General features: G+C 43.2%; 7 protein-coding genes and 1 pseudogene across 7 annotated transcripts in view; 5 read left to right on the top strand and 3 right to left on the bottom strand.

The window, feature by feature from the left end:
- The window catches only part of zgc:163040 (uncharacterized protein LOC100038789 homolog), a 408,070-nt gene extending 394,574 nt beyond the window's left edge, over positions 1–13,496 (top strand). The window contains exons 4-5 of the mRNA XM_041933847.1: positions 9,512–9,848; positions 13,169–13,496. Of these exons, the coding sequence (XP_041789781.1) occupies positions 9,512–9,848; positions 13,169–13,496 (665 nt within the window). The remainder of the gene's footprint in view (positions 1–9,511; positions 9,849–13,168) is intronic.
- LOC121604362 (histone H3-like) overlaps positions 1–20,224 on the bottom strand; it is a 610,603-nt gene that overhangs the window by 364,726 nt on the left and 225,653 nt on the right. The gene's annotated exons all lie outside the window — the stretch shown is intronic.
- Positions 266–4,230, top strand: LOC121604357 (CD209 antigen-like protein E). The gene is made up of 6 exons (XM_041933855.1): positions 266–478; positions 968–1,069; positions 1,151–1,294; positions 2,676–2,818; positions 2,989–3,089; positions 3,452–4,230. The coding sequence occupies exons 1-6, from the start codon at positions 325–327 to the stop codon at positions 3,597–3,599; spliced, it is 792 nt and encodes a 263-aa protein (XP_041789789.1). The 5' UTR covers positions 266–324; the 3' UTR covers positions 3,600–4,230.
- Positions 6,687–7,301, top strand: LOC121604366 (histone H1-like). The gene has a single exon (XM_041933863.1). It carries the CDS (start codon positions 6,687–6,689, stop codon positions 7,299–7,301), a length of 615 nt encoding a protein of 204 aa, XP_041789797.1.
- On the bottom strand, positions 8,771–9,163 carry LOC121604378 (histone H2A). Its single transcript, XM_041933873.1, has one exon. It carries the CDS (start codon positions 9,155–9,157, stop codon positions 8,771–8,773), a length of 387 nt encoding a protein of 128 aa, XP_041789807.1. The 5' UTR covers positions 9,158–9,163.
- LOC121604368 (histone H1-like) lies at positions 15,977–17,174 on the top strand. The gene has a single exon (XM_041933865.1). It carries the CDS (start codon positions 16,011–16,013, stop codon positions 16,623–16,625), a length of 615 nt encoding a protein of 204 aa, XP_041789799.1. The 5' UTR covers positions 15,977–16,010; the 3' UTR covers positions 16,626–17,174.
- On the bottom strand, positions 17,931–18,320 carry LOC121604379 (histone H2A). Its single transcript, XM_041933874.1, has one exon. The coding sequence runs from the start codon at positions 18,315–18,317 to the stop codon at positions 17,931–17,933; it is 387 nt and encodes a 128-aa protein (XP_041789808.1). The 5' UTR covers positions 18,318–18,320.
- The window catches only part of LOC121604361, a 235,730-nt pseudogene continuing 234,190 nt past the window's right edge, over positions 18,685–20,224 (top strand).

Below are 20,224 nucleotides of genomic sequence, written 5' to 3'. Positions count from 1 at the left end.
AACAAATGTGAAGGATATTTTCCTTTTTCCTTCTTGTACCTGTCACCATCACAGGTATTTGTCTTCTTATTTACTCAGTCTGATGGTTTAAGTGTGAGACTTCACAACATGTCAAAACAGAAAGCACCTTCATGCAGCTGTGAAAAGCCAAACAGGTGGAAGTGGTCAGCTAAAATAATTCATCCCGCAAGCCCTCAGTTTCCTGTCGAGTGGAGTCACATGTCTGAAAAGCTTGCTGTTTAACTAGGTTTGTTACTTTGTTTGAGTCCAGCTGAGAAGACCTTTGTTATTTAGCAAACTGTGCGGGCAGTACAGCAGAACATCATGAATGAGCGGTTGGATGTCTTTGCCGAGGGAGCAGGACAGTCACATAATCACAGCAAATGGACGACGGAGTTAAAAAGTTCAGAAAATATTTATGAAAATGAAGAAGAGATCCACACTCTGGAGCCAAACAGAACTGGACCTGCACTCTCAGGTAATGAACACATGCATGTACACATAAATGCTGCAGTATGTGTACACATACTATACACACACAAACAATATCAGAAACAATCGTGTGGAGGGTGAAGAGAAAAAAACCCTCACATTCTCCTGTGGCTATTTTCAGTGTACCACCACACCAGCGGCTCCGTGAAGCAGGCACACAGAGCTTTTGCCCAGCAGACATTTTGACTTGTCAGAGAAAAGCACAAGTGGAGTTCACAACAATAATTATTCAGAAATACCAGATGTACCAGAAAAACGGAAATTCTGACCTGATGGTGCAGCTAGATAAATAGTCAGGGAATAAAAAAAAAATCCTAGTATTGATGGTCTGTGCAATATGTAAAATGTCCAAAATGTCACAGCAATCTATCAAATAGCGTCGAGTGATGGTGCAACTGTGGGAACGGTTGACTGGATTGTATTCGAGCTCACACTCAGGAACAAACACATGACAAATGCTGCCTTCTGCTGTCAGGTGCTGGAGATGGAAAGAAGGGTTCCCGCAGAGCTGCTGCAGCGTTTCTGGGTCTGCTGTTCGTTCTCCTCCTGACTGGACTCATAACTCTGGCTTTCCTGAGTGAGTGCTTTGTCAGCATGCTGATAAAGCCCTGAGTGATGCTGCTTAACACTGTTTGTTTGCTGTTTGTGTGCCAAACAGACAACAAAGGCCACTCTGAGTGGAAAAAAGAGATGGTCCTGTCACAGACCAGGTCCAACAATCTGTCTAAAGAACTGTTCCAGCTCCAGAAAAGATTTGAAGACATGACCAAAGAGAGAAATGATCTTCAGAGAAAACTTCAAGGTAATTATCTGTTTCTTAAACTTGCTGGAAACGAAACAATTCACACAAGGCTTGAGTAGGAGTTAAAGTTGGTTTCTTAGTCTAAAAATCGCTAAAGAGAATATTAATGACTCTGGAAAGAGCCCCACTATTCCTTCAAGGTTCAGTCTCGCCCCATCATTTTTGTGCCATCCCTAACCTTTCTGTCCAAAAGCAATCAAAGATATTACATTGCGTGAGTGCATTTCGTTACACAACCCTGCGCTGTAGATTTGAAAATAAATGAACCTGACCTTGACCTTCAAACCTCAGATTGAAGCGTTTTTATGTTGACATAAGTGTGAATTCAGATTTACTACCGAATTCAATGGATCCAAAGGGCCTGGGTCAAATATTGTACAATTATGAATATTATGTACAATATATCACTGAAATCTCTCAGTTGATCCTGGTCAATGCCATAAGGACTGATATCATGATATGAGACACGATTCAACAGTTCATAGCAGAGTTTTAAGCCACCTTATTGTTTATTCTTTACTTGAGCTTCCACAAAGTGGTAGCTCTTCTTTGTGGGCTCACAAAAATAGTAATAAATAATACTAATAGTAATAACAATTGTACCTTTTTAGCAGTTTGTGTGGCTAAACATAACCAAATTGTAACCCTACAAGCAACATTCCCATCACACAGTATTAATAAACATGAAAAAGCAAAGCCAAATATTAAGGTCAGAAAATAAGTAAAATGAGTCAACGTCAAAATATTTACAATAAAAGCTTACAATGAAATTAAATTTGTCACCAATAAATACTGAGATAAAGAAAATTAAAACCTTGTGAAAAGCTAGATGTGTAAGGTCCTGAGGACATATTTGAGGACTGTTTCCTACTTCTGCTGGTGCAAAACACCTGAGATGTGAGCGCCGAACCCAGACAAGATTCACAGCGGCTGTGCAGGTTCAAACACATGATACAGCTGGTTTGACACAGTGGACAAACTTAGACACCGCTCACTGAAGTTTCATTTTCTTCTCGCTCTTTCACTTCACTTTCTCAAGAATAATGAGAACTGACAATCTGGTTTCAATGCAATTTATACTCATGGTGAGACCGCAGCTAAAGCCTTCATTACAGCAGCGGCGGCTGTGGCTGGCTCATGGGTATCATAGTATTTAGAGCCATCTGCCATGCAAAAATTAGTGAACATGATTTGTCAGAAACAAAGTTGTAATAATTAGAACTTTTGGCCATAATATAAACCCAAACAGTTGTTATGCTGTGAGGAGGAGTCGTGTGTTTCTCTGTTCAGTAACACCAAGAATATAAAGAAGCTTTTTTAATGATTTTTGTCCAGAGATGATAAGATCTTAAGGTTGGTTTCTTTGTTTAATTTGACACAGATCATCATGTCCAACTAGGGTGGGTGTTTTACAGCGGTAGTTTGTATTACATTTCATCTCTGAAGAAATCCTGGCAACAAAGCAGAGATGACTGTCTGCAAAGAGGTGCAGACCTGGTGATTATCAACAGCAAAGAAGAACAGGTGTGTGTGTGCGTGTGTGTGTGTGTGTGTGTGTGTGTGCGTGTGTGTGTGCGCACGCGCGCACATGCATGTGTGAATCTGTGTGAGAGAGAAAAACTGAATTAATACAATGTCACAGAAGCGGAGGACAGCATGGAACTGATTATATTGTGTCTTTCTCTGTCAACAAGGAATTCGCAAGACGTTTCCGGAAGCTCGTGTGGATTGGACTGACTGACAACAAGACAGAGGGGACGTGGAAATGGGTGGATGGGACTCCACTGACCACAAGGTTCATGCATGGCTTAACTTTTCTATTGTAATGGTGCACTGTTACCAGCCACTCCCCTATTGTGGTCATTCACTCTATTCAGCTGCATTATGGGAGTATTGTGAGCAACCATTTTTGAAGATTTACCCATAGTAGGGATTTAGAGTCAGGATATCTCAGCCTGTAAGCTTCTTTCAAGTCACACACCTGACTAGACCCTTAGATTTCTAACACACGTTAATAAATCAATCTGCATCACTCTCAACAAAACACTGTTTCCAAGGAATGATTCTGATTGTGAGTTGATTTTGGGTTGGTCAGGGTCTGAGTACAACTGCTTATGACATGCAAAAAAGTAATTTTTTATTTGTTTGGTTTTTCAGCTACTGGGCCCAAAATGAGCCAAATGGTGTTCAACACAGAGATGAAGACTGCGCAGAAATAAAGATCTATGATTTGGAAAACAGCTGGAATGATGAATCGTGCTCCCTTCAAAGATTCTGGATGTGTGAAAAGAAAAAGACTTGGTAACTCACAAGCCAAACCCACAAGACAATGATATTGAAGACACAGAGCTTTGTTGCATTTCCCACTTTCAGCTAAAATGCAGTATAGGGTCTCATTAACATACATAGACTTGCACACAGTGCTTAAACTGCATGATTTAAGGTATATGTTGCAGACATGCAAGTGTTCATGAAGCAGCCATAAATATTATGCAACAAAGAGAAACATGGTGATAAGAGTGAGGGTCCAGTGATGTAAGAAATGAAGTAAGGTCTTTCCAGAGAGGTTTGGCTAGAGGGACAGTCAAGTATACATTTTCTTCAGAAAATTGCTCCCCAGCTTAATTTGTCTTTTTGTTACATTTATGCATAAAGTACAATAGGCTGAATATACTGCAGGTGGTTTTCTGCTGTTTGCAGACTACGAGCGTTTGTTATCACTGATTTGAATATTTCCATATATCACTTTATTTTAAAAAGCACGTAGTAGTTACATTTTATTCTGTTACCAAAATTCATATGAGATTTACATTTTATGTATTTGAATCAAACTTTTTGGGATTGCTTGATCAACTGCTTCCATATCCTTTTATTTCAGTTATGCCAAAATATGATCTTAGTTTTGTTTCTCAGAGGAGTTTTGATTTGAAATAAACGAGCACGGAAAGCAGGAAATTGAAACTGGTTCATTTTATTTCAACTGTATCGCTTGTTTTCAGTCATTGCCTGCCTGCCGTGGCCTTTTTGGACTCGTTTGCTGAATCTGCTTGCCAACCTGTCGCTGACTGCATCAGTCAACACTGACTGGGCCCAAGACTGTCTCATTGTTTGACAAACAAAAACTTGTGCCATCAGAATCACTTTATGTACAGAGCATGTGCAGCTGCGGTCACAGTAACATGTTGAGGGCCCCGAGGCAAAGGTTTCCAGCTGAAAACATTTCTAAAGATTAACAAAGAATTGACACACATTTTCATGATTTTTTCATGATTCAGTTTGGCAAGAATGTCACAACAAGATAATGGACGGTACACAGTGATATGTGGAGCTGTTCAATGACCGTGTAGCTTTACATAGATCAATTAACTTGTCAAGTCATAGATATGTGTCATACAGGTGTGTGCTAGTTGAAAACCTGATTTTAAGAGGTGGACTTACCAGCATGATTTGTGACATCACAGATACTTTTCCTGAGTAAATGTTTAGCATGAGTTTAAAGTGGAAACCTAAAGCCTCCGGTGCACATACACTTAGAAGGAACTGACATTTGCATATTAATATATTCTGCTATTTTTAATGGGGAAGAAGGAGTAGATGCCACTTTAAAGACTTCCAATACTCTTTTTCCCCTGCAAGAAGGCCGAATAAATAAAAGGGCCCTCCCAGCTTCATGGCTGCACAGAGCTCGGCAGCAGCTCAGGTTCAGAACCCTGGACTCCTGTCTCCCTGCTCATAACAAACAATTAAACAAACCCAGCCCAGCTGTTACATTTGTTTGAATTTGCTTGTGTTTTTTTGCATTGGCATCCTTTCTGAGGCTGCAGCCCGCTTTCCCATATGGAACTGTTTTGGGTTGCTGCAGTACGTTTCCCTTAATCTCATCTGATCGAGCTTGTGCTGAATGTGCCGATAAAAGCCCGATCCACCCCACCCTGCAAGCCACAAGACCTGAAGAATCCACTGTCAACATCCAGATTCACAGAGCAGTCCCAGAGGTCCCGTGTCCAATCCTGGACAGGTGGGGCACCTATGCAATATCAGTTGTGGCTGCTGGGTGTCTGTATTTATATCTTCTGAAAGTCTGTATTTATTAAAACATGTTTGAAGAAGCGCAGGTCTCGCTTTTTGTTTTGTCGGAGAGCAGACGACAGATGAGGGAGCTGTCCATGGTGCTTGTGCACTCTGACACACTCACTGACACTTCCTGCTCCCGCAAATGTCTTTGTTTTTAGTTTAGATTTTTTGGATTTATCTTTTGTTCCATAGCATGTGTACCAAAGGGAAAAATGTAACTATGCCTTTTCTTATCAGCGCCTCTAAAAGTCCACTCACCCTTTTTTTAATTGTGATGTATATTATTTTCCATGGCTCCCCTCAGTAATGCACAACACCATTTGACCTAGGGAAGAAGGAGTGTGCATTTAATTTTACACATCTGCTATAACAGGTCCAAAGTGTGGAATTGAGTCCTTTAAAATTCGTTTGCATGTCTGTACAATTTTCACAACCAGCTCAATGAGTACTGTGTGATACTGCTTCTTTTGATCAAACGGGTAAAGAACAAAGCCATTTTATGTAGAATCTCAACTGCTCCGAGATGACCAGAGGAAGTCCAAATCAGCAGAATACAACTGTTCTGTGACAGTTCAGTTATTTTAATATGCAACAGTGATATTAAAAAACGGAACAGGCTAACAGTTGCATTTAAAGACACTTTCTGTACTCCCCCGAACAGCTGTCATTTGTTTGCACTTTTTTTTAATTAATAGCAGAACAATCAACAGTTTATTTATATGAACAGTCTTCCTCAGCAGAAGAAATGTTCACAGTGAGTAGCTCTGATAGACCATCTGGCACAATAAACCTCGGTCGCCATCAGTGTGTTTGCTGCTAGCAGAATAACTTCAGTTTATAACAAATCGATCATCAACAGATGGTACTTTGTACTTTGACCTTTTGAACACACATGTGGGCCAGCTGGAAAACGAATTTTGATGGATCTCTCGCGCGTTTTAAAGCATTTTAGGAGCAAAATGAGTGCGAAAAGTCGCTGAGCAACGCTGGCCACGACGGTGAATGTGTGAGGTTTGGAGGCTCTCCAAACAAAATGCAGAGAGCACCAGAGCTCTACATGACTCGAATATGAAGAGACACAATTCTGCTATCGACTCGCTTCGCTGTCAGCCTTCAGCACTCGTCCCACGTTTAGTTTTGAGTGTTTTATCGATGAAGAAAAACACAAGTAGCCCGACATTCAGAGCGCACAGACGAGACGCGGCCCGGGTTGAGTCTCCACGGTTCTCATGGTGTGTTTAAGTCCAGCCTCCTGCTCCGGATTCTCTATCAGTTCAGTCTGTCTCATCTAGAGAGTACTATCGCAAAGAGAAGGAAAATGGCAGAAGTAGCACCAGCTCCAGCCGCCGCTCCGGCGAAAGCAGCCAAGAAGAAGGCGGCAACCAAGCCCAGGAAAGCCGGTCCCAGTGTCAGCGAGCTTATCGTCAAAGCTGTGGCCGCATCCAAGGAGCGCAGCGGCGTGTCTGCAGCTGCCCTCAAGAAGAACTTGGCTGCCGGAGGCTACGATGTGGACAAGAACAAGTCCCGCGTCAAGATCGCCATCAAGAGTCTGGTGGCGAAGGGGACTCTGGTCCAGACCAAGGGGACCGGGGCGTCCGGATCCTTCAAGATGAACAAGAAGGTGGCCGAGCCCAAAGCCAAGAAGCCCGCAGCTAAGAAAGCCGCTCCTAAAGCCAAGAAGCCCGCAGCAAAGAAAGCCGCAGCGGCCAAAAAGCCCAAAGCAGCGGCAGCCAAGAAGCCAGCAGCCGCCGCTAAGAAATCCCCGAAAAAGGCCAAGAAACCCGCAGCGGCAGCTAAGAAAGCAACCAAGAGCCCCAAGAAGGCCAAGAGTCCCAAGAAAGTGGCAGCAAAGAAGCCCGCAGCAGCCAAGAAAGCTCTCGCTAAGAAGGCTGCAAAGCCCAAAGCCAAGAAAGTAGCACCCAAGAAGAAGTGAGCTGTTGCTGAAGCAGAAACGTTCTTCCAAACGGCTCTTTTAAGAGCCACCCACCTCACTTTAAAGAGTTTATTCCGGTGTGTTGAGTCTTGATTATATAGTTACTACTACAATTAATCAGCGAGAGCCATCACCTCTCTCATCTCTGCTTTATATGAACTAACATGACAGGGCATCTGAATTCAGCACTTAAAATATGTTGGTATAAAGTATGTCGGTATGTATACAATTGCAAGTGGAGGATCCAACTCAACACCAGTTAAGTGTTGTTCACTAGACAAGTGTCTTATTCAAAATGATGGCAGAATGATTCACTGAATAACATCAAGGGGAATATCAGTATTATAGTGAGAGCCACCATGGGGTTGTGACTCACTATAATCACTGTTCCTCCTGGTATGGATGGATAAGCATATTAAATATTTCATATTATATAAGAGAGTAATACATTTTTAGATAGGTTATTTAAATAGAAAGTTGTCCTAGCTTACTGCAATTCTACAGTACACAGATTGTGATTGTGTAAATCACTTTTTTTTAGACATTCACCAGACCCATCATGAGAGCCAACCCACCTGCCAGAGCAACAACAATATGTTAATCAACACCTGCAAATCACCAACTTGATGCATTTCAGCAGCACAAATATCAGTGCACAGTGAGAGCAATCACCTCTCTCTGTCATTTTTGCATTAAGGCTGTACTAAATTTATCCATACCCACCATTTCTACAATTTGTTAAAACACATTTTTTATGCCAATATTTTTTATTGTGGCAATGTTTGTATATAGTGCTTTTGTATAAAATGTACATATAGTCTATTTTTCACTCTATTGCCTGCTGCCTGTGACACCCTCATTTTAACATTTAATTCTCTCAAACAAAATTTTAAAATTCTCTCACTCACTACTGTATCTGTTCGCATGGTGGCTTCCTTTTACCCACTCCTGATGTTAACAGCGAGAGCCATCACCTCTGTGTCATTTTTGCATTAAGGCTGTACTAAATTTATCCCTAACCACCTTTTCTTCTCTAATTTCAAAGCCTGGGGAGTAATGCAATATTTTTTTAAAATAAATTGTTACTGTAATTTTTATTTGGTTCAGTCCATTACATGATTTAATAATGCCATGGTACTGTGGTGCATACCACTGTGCAAGACAAAGCTTTGACTAACACTTGATCATACATAGAGGCACTGCTGCCCTTTGTTTACAATTGTAGTTAGTGTTTGAGACACAGGACGTATACCAGTGCAGCAATAATACAGGCTTCTTATAGCCATGAGTCCACGTCTCAACATATTCTAGCCATCCCCCTCTTTTCCGTGTGTGTGTGTGTGTGTGTCACATGTACATTTTAACTACACTTTATAACGCATTACCCATTCATAAGAAACAGCTCTTTAAACGCGGAGTGTGTGGCTCTTAAAAGAGCCGTTTTGTACTCGTCAGTTTGTCCAGCAGGTTTACTTGGCCTTGGCGGGCTTCTCGGTCTTCTTGGGCAGGAGAACAGCCTGGATGTTAGGCAGCACACCACCCTGAGCAATGGTGACTCCACCCAGCAGCTTGTTGAGCTCCTCGTCGTTGCGGACAGCCAACTGCAAGTGACGGGGGATGATACGAGTCTTCTTGTTGTCGCGGGCAGCGTTTCCGGCCAACTCCAGGATCTCAGCGGTCAGATACTCGAGCACAGCCGCCAGGTAGACGGGGGCGCCGGCACCCACACGCTCGGCATAGTTGCCTTTGCGCAGCAGCCTGTGGACACGGCCGACTGGGAACTGAAGCCCGGCACGAGAGGAGCGGGTCTTTGCCTTAGCTCTGGCCTTTCCGCCGGTTTTGCCTCTTCCACTCATGATTTTTCGATCGTTTCTAGAGTCACAGCTCAGAGAAAATGTGGCCTCGGCAGCCACAACGCTTCATTATATGTCCGCGGCGGCGCGAGAGGTTCCTGCCAGACCAATCGGATTGGAGGCTTCCAGCAGCGCGAGGCCCGCTCTTCACTTCGGAGGGATTTCTCTCCAATCAGCAGCAACTATTCCGGCGCTGTGTCGCTCCTCCAGGCGGCGCTGAGCTCCACGAGGAGCCCTTCACCAATCAGGGGTGGAGGTCTGATGCGGCGTCATCATTCCGCAGCCGGTCCCACACTTTAAGAGCAGCGTGTCTCGTCTCTCTATTACATTTTCTCCCGTTCAGAGAAAGAAAGTAAGAAGCGATAATGGCAAGAACCAAGCAGACCGCTCGTAAGTCTACCGGAGGCAAAGCCCCGAGGAAGCAGCTGGCCACCAAGGCAGCACGTAAGAGCGCCCCTGCTACCGGCGGCGTCAAGAAGCCTCACCGTTACAGGCCCGGTACCGTGGCTCTGAGAGAGATCCGTCGCTACCAGAAATCCACCGAGCTGCTCATCCGCAAGCTGCCCTTCCAGCGCCTGGTCCGAGAGATCGCTCAGGATTTCAAGACCGACCTGCGCTTCCAGAGCTCCGCCGTCATGGCTCTGCAGGAGGCTAGCGAGGCTTACCTGGTCGGCCTCTTCGAGGACACCAACCTGTGCGCTATCCACGCCAAGAGGGTCACCATCATGCCCAAAGACATCCAGCTGGCCCGCCGCATCCGCGGAGAGCGCGCTTAAACTCTCACTCACTGCGTACCAACCACAACAACGGCTCTTTTAAGAGCCACCTCACTTTACACTAAAGAGCTTCCTCCACTTGTTGAAAGGTTTTAAATCAAATTACGTCCATGTGTCAAGTCACAACAAATTTTGACACAGTTCTCTACTCAGGTCTAATCATTGGCTAGTGAATATTTTTAAGTTAATTATCTGATGACTGAAATTTTTTTTTTTTTAATGTTTTGCGACATTGGCAGACGCTTGTTCTGCAAATTATAATTTGTCAAAATCACACTAAACGGCAAAGAAGTGTTGTGTGCGACGACATTGTATATCTGTCAACATATGGGGGGATATGGGGGATTTTCTAGCGTCCCTCAGCCATCCCATGACTCTCACTACTGTCCACATACCCCTTTACATTTAGACAAGGATGAGTGAGTCTTAAATTGACCACAAGGCAACCACTTGCTTTCAAGGAACAAGAGTGAGAAAGGAGAAGATCAAGGCTACAGTTAGGTAGTCAGACTTAGATATGTGGTTGCAAGTGAAATACTGTGATCATCTGTGCATTATATAAACGATAACAGGGCATCTGAGTTTAGAATTTGAAATATGCTTCAGTTGGTGTGTACACATCTTCTCAATTGCAACTGGAGGATCCAACTCAACACCATTTGTCATTCACTAGACAAGTGTCTTATTATTCAGAATGATTCACTGAATAACATCAAGGGGAATATCAGTATTATAGTGAGAGCCACCATGGTGTGGTGACTCACTATAATCACTGTTTTTAATCCTCCTGGTTAAAAATGGATGGATAAACATATTAGATATTATACTGTATATTATGTAAGAGACTATTAGATTTTTTAAAAGAGGTTATTTAAATAGGTGTCCTAGCTTACTGCAATTCTATAGTACACAGATATAAAGTGATTGTGTAAATCACTTTTTCTTTTAGACCGGTGGTGGGTCAGCTCTTGGACAGGGAGGGTCGTTTGTTGAATTGTACAGAGTTAAACCTTAAATTGAACCTGTTTCACCTCAACAATATGCTGTTGTTTTTGATACTGTTTCTGCTCAAACCTGTCCTCTCTTTAAAAATCCATCTTCTGTGGTTCTGGATGACTCTGACCTGTTGAATGGAGCGGACACTCCAGTAGGTAAAACTTGTTTTGCTGTTTCCCGTAGAAATAACAACAGAATTATCCATGCTTTGTTCCAACAAGATGTTATTTCTATTCCATCTGATGTTTTTTGTTACTATTTTTGATACTTTATGGAAAAAGATTTGGAGGTGCAAAAATGTCTGATAAATCACAAAATAAGAGAGGTTTCCTTGAAATTATTACACAGAATGCAGCCCACAAATCAGAACATGATGAAATTTGTAAGAACAATAAACCCCAACTGTACCTTTTGTAAAGATCAGCTTGAGACTATTACACAATTATTTTGGAGCTGTACCGTCTCCAGAAACTTTGGGATGAACTGTACCAACTTTATTAGTTTTTTTTTTTTTTGGGGTGGGCAACAAAGAGATCGGCTCTCTACAAGACCGTCTCAGCGAAGATACAATGCAGCCATCAACGCCTGGATAGACGAGCGCAAAACAACAAGGGAGGGCATGAAAGCGTGAAAAAGAGAGAGCTGCCCGTCGCCTCTCTCGAACAGAGCCTCCATGTTCAGAGAGAGGAATCGGAGAGGGTGAAAGCCTCTCTGGATGAACTCAAAAAAAAAAAAAAAAAAAAAAATAGAGAAATACAAAATATAAATTAAAAGCTGACTATATATATGTACATTTTATACAAAGGACTATTTAAAGCAAACGAACAAACAAACACACACACACACACACACACACACACACACACACACACACACACACACACACACACACACACACACACACACACACTGTATATACTGAATATAAAAGCCTTTTTTGTGTTCATTCATAGTTTAGATGCCTTCTACAATGTAAATAGCCATGAAAATAAAGAAAACGCATTGAATGAGAAGGTGTGTCCAAACTTATATACACACACACATATATGTGTGTGTGTGTGTGTGTGTCACAGTAGAATACCAGTATGTATTGACAGGTCGAGTACTCAATGAGAGTGAAAAGAAGTAATATAGCACAAGGTAATTTGTGAATGATAAATCACACATCAGTGCAAAAAAAAAAACAGTCTGAATATGGGCCGGTGCTTCATTAAGCTATGCTGGAGTTAAGCACTCTGACAGCTGTTGAAATGAAGGACCTCCTGCCGCATTCCTTCTTACAGGGTGGATGAAGCAGTCTGTTGCTGAAGGAGCTACTAGGGGCCCCCACTGTGCCATACAGGGGGTGGGAGGGGTTGTCAATGATTGATGTCAGCTTTGCTAACAGGGTCCTCTCGGCTACGTCCTCAGTGGTGACGCTGAGTGTGAAGGAAGTAAGCACACATCAGGACAGTCAGTGTGGATTAAAGATACTATGATGGTGCTGACTCAGTCTGCACCTTGTTCATATTTTGTAGACAGCCCAACAGGCATCATCAGACGCCATACAAATGGCATCTTGTTCCATTGCCAGAGAGCACATCTCATACAGGCACCCAGGATACGAGCTCAGCCCAATGTGACTGCTCTGGTCACGCTGGACCCTCCAGTATCTCCATCACAAACATAAACATCTGTCCCTACAAGGATTAGGTTTGGCAGTTTTGATTAAGCTTCACAGACTGGATTTATGATTTTCAAGGTCTATAAAACGCAAAGCAAAATTGAGAAAGTTCTATCCTTGAGGTTAAACTGATAATTAAAAAATAATTAATGTGAAATGTGCAGAAAAACTGCTCAACATGTTGTCTGTCGCAAGAAAGACACGTTTATTACTGAGAATACATTTTCAAACAAAATAAGAAGTGTTCTGATTAATCTCTGCAGATTTCTCTGCATACAATCATATAATTTCTGTTCTTGAAAGCTCATTTGAGTACAAATTAAAGGTATTTTTTCTTTATTGACTACAAGAGTCAGATTATAAACCATCATGAAAGGCTGAAGAAGACCAACAGGGTCGCCTCTGTTCCCAGGACACATGTTGTCTGTAATTCATGCTGTTGCTCAATAGGTAGCGCTAATGAACCATCAAGAAAGGCCAACGGAGAAGAAGAAAAGACCCTCCTCTGTTTTCTAACACGTCCTCAGAGAGCATTTAAATTCGCGGGACTGCAAGACGCTGCACAACTTAAACGTCTAGCATCCAGATAGCAACCATGAGTGGTAGAGGAAAGGGAGGCAAAGGACTCGGTAAAGGAGGCGCCAAGCGTCACCGCAAAGTTCTGCGTGATAACATCCAGGGAATCACCAAGCCCGCCATACGCCGTCTGGCTCGCCGCGGTGGCGTGAAGCGTATCTCCGGTCTGATATACGAGGAGACCCGCGGTGTGCTCAAGGTTTTCCTGGAGAATGTCATCCGTGATGCCGTCACCTACACCGAGCACGCCAAGAGAAAGACCGTCACCGCCATGGATGTGGTGTATGCTCTGAAGAGACAGGGCCGCACTCTGTACGGCTTCGGCGGTTAAACCAACTGATTTTGGGAGGAGAAAAAAAAGGCCCTTTTAAGGGCCCCACAACCGCTCAAAAGAAAAGTCCTGTACGCTATGGTTGCATCTTAAAGTAGTCTGACATAACACATGCTGATGGTACAGCATACCCTTGTTTTTCGCGGGGGTTACGTTTCAAAAATAACCCGTGATAGGCAAAATCCGTGAAGTAGAATTTTTTTTTTTTTTTTTTTACAATTAAGTACTCCATTATACATTGAAAAAGAACAAACTATTTTACAGGCTCAACTTTTCTTCAAATAACTTCTGTATTGTACTGTCAAATAATTTCAATCATCATCAATGTGAACAGAAGGCTTCAAATTGCGGAGATTAGCACCGCGACCCGAGTAAGTGGGTTGAGAAAATTAAAAATGATTATGAAATAAATACAAAGTCAGTACAGTGACTCAGGTGTATTTCACTGCTCTTCAGGCTGAGCTGCTGCATCCTGACTCCGCTCTGCAGTGTTTTCTTCTTTTGAAGCCCGCGGTGCAGGTGTGTTTGTTCGGGAGAAGAACATAGTGATAGGCAGTTGTTATCGCTCTTTTTTTCTTCCGCATCTTCCGCTGCCTTGTGGGCCCTGCCGCAGGTGCTTTTGTTGGTCCAGAGCGTTTTGTCGACATTATGGGTTTTAGAGAAACTCGAAATTGCAAGAGAATATGCACGTATGTAATGTAAATTTGGCAAGCTCTTTTACGTACGTGTACATATTAAACTGCAACGTTCGACGCACAGGTAGAGAAGAAGCGGAGTGAGTTTTTAGCCCATCAGAATGCAGAACACAATGTACGATGCGAAACCGTGAAAAGTAAACCGCGTTATAGCGGGATCACTGTGTTCATTTTTTTTTTTTTTTTTAATAAGCACTTAAATGTACAGAAGACATCTATTCCTGGACCAGTATCAGGTGCTCAGTTACAAAACTACATGTTTACCATGTAACAGTGTTGACAAATATACTTAAATATTACAATACTAAATCCAGGTGAAGTGGAGAACAGTTTTCTGACGCAATGCGCTGTTGGGAAGTCTTGTATGGTGGCATTCAAAGTGCTGATGTTGAACATGAGCATATCCTTTTCATTTAAGTCACTTGTTACTTTAACAATGGGGCATCCTGAACATACCGGCTCCCAGCAGGACAGTGCACTCTGCCACACCACAAAAACATGATCAAAAACAAGAAAGAGCCCATGATAGATTATATAACTTAAATCTTACAATGAAGAAATTTGTTACATAAGCTCTTCAGAACACACAAGGGAGTGCAAATAAGAACAATACAACTGTGCAAATAGTCAACCACAAAGAATTTAAAAAAAAAAAAAAAAAAAAAAAAAGTCCTAAATTTTCAAAAAGGGACCAGCAAAGTGACAAGTTCAATTGGAAACAATCAGACTGAAGGGTGGGGTGGTAGAAATGGGAAGAGTGCCCTGTTTCAGATTTGTTACAGAACATGTCCCAGATGGGGGATCTGTCCATGGTGCTTGGGCGCAATAACACATGGCCTATCACTGTGTCTTAAAATCCACTCAGCATGTGTTCCCTGCATTCTTGTCCCTTTTGTGTTGTTGTGGGGCCATTAAAAGGGTAGTGCATTCATTCATTCATTCATTCATTCATTCATTCATTCATAATTTTATCTTAGCTCTTTAGAATCTGAACTGCAATCTTATAGAAATTTTTAAATGAAGTCCATATGCTCACCTTCAGCATCAGTATAAAACAACTGAGTCATTGTGACAAGTTTTTGTAATACTCAGCAATGACATATTTATCAAGGGAACGACAGAAGGTTAACATTAAAAGACACTGTGCTTCCCCCATTTGTTTGTCAACGCGTTAGTTATAAGAATATTATTAATAGCAATAATAGCAGAACTATGAACAGCTTATTTAGAATAAAAGTAGTCCTCGGCAGAAGAAATAATGACTCTGAAAGACCGTCTGGCCCCATAAACCTCGGTCACCATCAGTGTGTTTGCTGCTCCAAGAATAACTTCAATATACAACAAAGTGATCATCAACAGATAATTATTTGTAATTTAAGTCTCTGTAGAAACATGCGGGCCAGCAATAAAACGGTCTTTGATGGATTTCTGATGTATTTTTAAACAATTTAGGAGATAAATGAGTGCGAAAAGTCGCTGATCAACGCTGGCGGCGGCGGTGAATGTGTGAGGTTTGGAGGCTCCACAAACAAAATGCAGAGAGCATCAGAGCTTTACATGACTCGAATATGAAGAGACACAATTCTGCTATCGGCTCGCTTCGCTGTCAGCCTTCAGCACTTGTCCCACGTTTAGTTTTGAGTGTTTTATCGATGAAGAGAAAACACAAGTAGCCCGACATTCAGAGCGCACAGACGAGACGCGGCCCGGGTTGAGTCTCCACGGTTCTCATGGTGTGTTTAAGTCCAGCCTCCTGCTCCGGATTCTCCAACAGTTCAGTCTGACTCATCCAGAGAGTAGTAACGCTAAGAGAAGGAAAATGGCAGAAGTAGCACCAGCTCCAGCCGCCGCCCCGGCGAAAGCAGCCAAGAAGAAGGCGGCAACCAAGCCCAGGAAAGTCGGTCCGAGCGTCAGCGAGCTTATCGTCAAAGCTGTGGCCGCATCCAAGGAGCGCAGCGGCGTGTCTGCAGCTGCCCTCAAGAAGAACCTGGCTGCCGGAGGCTACGATGTGGACAAGAACAAGTCCCGCGTCAAGATCGCCATCAAGAGCCTGGTGGCGAAGGGGATTCTGGTCCAGACCAAGGGGACCGGAGCATCCGGCTCCTTCAAGATGAACAAGAAGGTGGCCGAGCCCAAAGCCAAGAAGCCCGCAACCAAGAAAGCCGCTCCTAAAGCCAAGAAGCCCGCAGCAAAGAAAGCCGCAGCGGCCAAAAAGCCCAAAGCAGCGGCAGCCAAGAAGCCAGCAGCCGCCGCTAAGAAATCCCCGAAGAAGGCCAAGAAACCCGCAGCGGCAGCTAAGAAAGCAACCAAGAGCCCCAAGAAGGCCAAGAGTCCCAAGAAAGTGGCAGCAAAGAAGCCCGCAGCAGCCAAGAAAGCTCCCGCTAAGAAGGCTGCAAAGCCCAAAGTCAAGAAAGTAGCACCCAAGAAGAAGTGAGCTGTTGCTGAAGCAGAAACGTTCTTCCAAACGGCTCTTTTAAGAGCCACCCACCTCACTTTAAAGAGTTTATTCCGGTGTGTTGAGTCTTGATATATAGTTACTAATAATTATGTTACTACAATCAATCACGTCTTTTAATAAGATGAGATGCGTGTGAGCCAGCATATATACAGGTTTGCAGATGTGCTGAGTACAGGCTGGATGTTGCCAACCTGAGCAATGGTGACTAGGTTTTGTAAATATCTTTTGATCACATTGACAAGTACATACACAGATCACAAACAAAATTTTAAAATTCTCTCACTCACCACTGTATCTGTTCACATGGTGGGTTCCTTTTACCCACTCCTGATGTTAACAGCGAGGCATCACCTCTGTGTCATTTTTGCTTTAATGCTGTACTAAATTTATCCCTACCCACCTTTTCTTCTCTAATTTCAAAGCCTGGGGATTAATGCAAGATTTTTTTTTTTTCAAAATAAATTGTTACTGTAATTTTTATTTGGCTCAGTCCAGCATTTTTTGATTTGACAATGCTATGATACTGATACTGTGGTGCAAACCAAAATGGCACTGTTAAAAAAAAAAAAAAAAAAAAAAAAAATCGGATACCATGATAAAATGCTATATTATACATAACATGGTACTGTCAAAAAACATGTCACATATACAATGCTACTGAAAAACTATTTTGTACAATACTTACTACTCTTTGCTGTTCTTGATATAATTTTTACTGCTTGCTATTTTGATATTTTGTGTATAGTTAGTTCTTTATAGTCCTATTTCACTGTGTGTAATGCTTACAGTCACAGTACACTTTATTTTCTACACACTGCCATTTGCTGTAGATATTCTTTTTTGTGCAGTACTTTATTACTTTGCTATTCTTGGTATTTTATTATGTATTTGCTATTTATTACTTTTTACTGCTTGCAATTTTAATATGTATAGTTTGTTCTTCATAGTCCTATTTATGTGTATTGCTGCTGCTGCACTGCAATTTCCCCAGCTTGGGATAAATAAAGTACATCTATCTAAAGAGTGAAACAAAACTGGATAGTTGGGCACCAGACCTAAATGACCCATCTGAGCTTGATTGATGGACACTTGATCATACATAGAGGCACTGCTGCCCTCTGTTTACAGTTGTAGTGTGTGCGTGCGCGTGTGCGTGTCAACTACATGTACATTATAGCTTCACTTTATAACGCATCAGTCACTCATAAGAAACAGCTCTTTAAACGTGGAGTGTGTGGCTCTTAAAAGAGCCGTTTTGTACTCGTCAGTTTGTCCAGCAGTTTACTTGGCCTTGGCGGGCTTCTCGGTCTTCTTGGGCAGCAGTACAGCCTGGATGTTGGGCAGCACACCACCCTGAGCAATGGTGACCCCACCCAGCAGCTTGTTGAGCTCCTCGTCGTTGCGGACGGCCAGCTGCAAGTGACGGGGGATGATACGAGTCTTCTTGTTGTCGCGGGCAGCGTTTCCGGCCAACTCCAGGATCTCAGCGGTCAGATACTCGAGCACAGCCGCCAGGTAGACGGGGGCACCGGCACCCACACGCTCGGCATAGTTGCCTTTGCGCAGCAGCCTGTGGACACGGCCGACTGGGAACTGGAGCCCGGCACGGGAGGAGCGGGTCTTTGCCTTTGCTCTGGCCTTTCCGCCGGTTTTGCCTCTTCCACTCATGATTTTACGATCGTTTCCAGAGTCACAGCTCAGAGAAAATGTGGTCTCAGCAGTCACAACGCCTAGTTATATGTCCGCGGTGGCGCGAGGGGTTCCTGCCGGACCAATCGGAGTGGAGGCTTCCAGCAGCGCGAGGCCCGCTCTTAACTTCGAAGGGATTTCTTTCCAATCAGCAGCGGCTATTCCAGCGCTGTGTCGCTTCTCCAGGCGGTGCTGAGCTCCACGAGGAGCCCTTCACCAATCAGGGCTGGAGGTCTGAAGCGGCGTCATCATTCCGCAGCCGTTCCCACGCTTTAAGAGCAGCGTGTCTCGTCTCTTTATTATACTTTTCTCCCGTTCAGAGAAAGAAAGAAAGAAAGAAGCGATAATGGCAAGAACCAAGCAGACCGCTCGTAAGTCTACCGGAGGCAAAGCCCCGAGGAAGCAGCTGGCCACCAAGGCAGCACGTAAGAGCGCCCCTGCTACCGGCGGCGTCAAGAAACCTCACCGCTACAGGCCCGGTACCGTGGCTCTGAGAGAGATCCGTCGCTACCAGAAATCCACCGAGCTGCTCATCCGCAAGCTGCCCTTCCAGCGCCTGGTCCGAGAGATCGCTCAGGATTTCAAGACCGACCTGCGCTTCCAGAGCTCCGCCGTTATGGCTCTGCAGGAGGCCAGCGAGGCTTACTTGGTCGGCCTCTTCGAGGACACCAATCTGTGCGCCATTCACGCCAAGAGGGTCACCATCATGCCCAAAGACATCCAGCTGGCCCGCCGCATCCGCGGAGAGCGCGCTTAAATTCTCACTCACACTGCGTACCAACCACAACAACGGCTCTTTTAAGAGCCACCTCACTTTACACTAAAGAGCTTCTTCCTCTTGTTGAAAGGTTGTTTTAAATCAAATTATGTCCATGTGTCAAGTCACAAATTTTGTCACATAGTTCCTTACTCGGGTCTAATCATTGGCTAGTGAATATTTTTAAGTTAATTATATGATGACTGAAAATGACTTTTTTTTTTTTTTTATGTTTTCGCAATGTTGGCAGACGCTTGTTCTGCAAATTGTAATTTGTCAAAATCACACTAAATGGCAAAAAAGTATTGTGTGCAATGACATTGTATATCTGTCAACTTTTGGATATGAAAATATCGCAACTGGAGGATCCAATGCAACACCAATTAATATGTATAGTTTGCTCTTTATAGTCTTATTTCAGAATTTTTCACTGTGTGTAATGCTGCTGCAGCACTGCAGTTTCCCATATCTCTCTCTCTCTCTAGACAAGTGTCATTCATTAAATCAGCATCACAAAGTGGTTGAAGAGGAGTGCTGCAGGCTCATTGGCACATAGCTGCTGTAGACTGCTGCTTCTACTGGGAGGCTCAATGATCACTGGGCCTTGTTAATGTAGGATGCAGAGAAGGTGATGAAGGGGTGGCATGTGAGTCCTTGTACACATGCACTTTGTGTTTCCTCACCACACCGGATTCTACATCTGTCTGCAGGTTTGCAAAATATCACAATACCTTCTCAAATGCAGCTTGATGTCCTGGTCTGAAACTAACTGTCCAGAAGTTCACAGTGTGGTGATGTTCACTTGAATAGATTAATCAATTGACCATTGTTTGCATTTGGGATCTCCCAAACCAAGTGTTTTTTTGTTTGTTTTTTTGTGCCTAAAACCACACATTAACCACAACATTGTCACAACAGAATTGCTAAATTGATTGATCTGTTTGCCCGAACTGTTGCCTTTATGTTGCTTGACTTTTATCTCACCATTACTGCCTCCTGAGTCTGTGGGCCAATGTTATGAGACAACAACAAATTGAGAGAAGGAAGAAGAGTAAGAGCTGACAGAAAAATATTGATGCCATTAGACCACAAATGATCTCCAATTATCTTCTTCTGTATCTGTTGTCTT

The sequence above is a fragment of the Chelmon rostratus genome, chromosome 3, assembly GCF_017976325.1.
Source record: "Chelmon rostratus isolate fCheRos1 chromosome 3, fCheRos1.pri, whole genome shotgun sequence".
Taxonomy (NCBI): domain Eukaryota; kingdom Metazoa; phylum Chordata; class Actinopteri; order Chaetodontiformes; family Chaetodontidae; genus Chelmon; species Chelmon rostratus.
The sequence above is the reverse complement of the archived record's forward strand: the minus strand, read 5'-3'. Positions and strand labels throughout refer to the sequence as shown.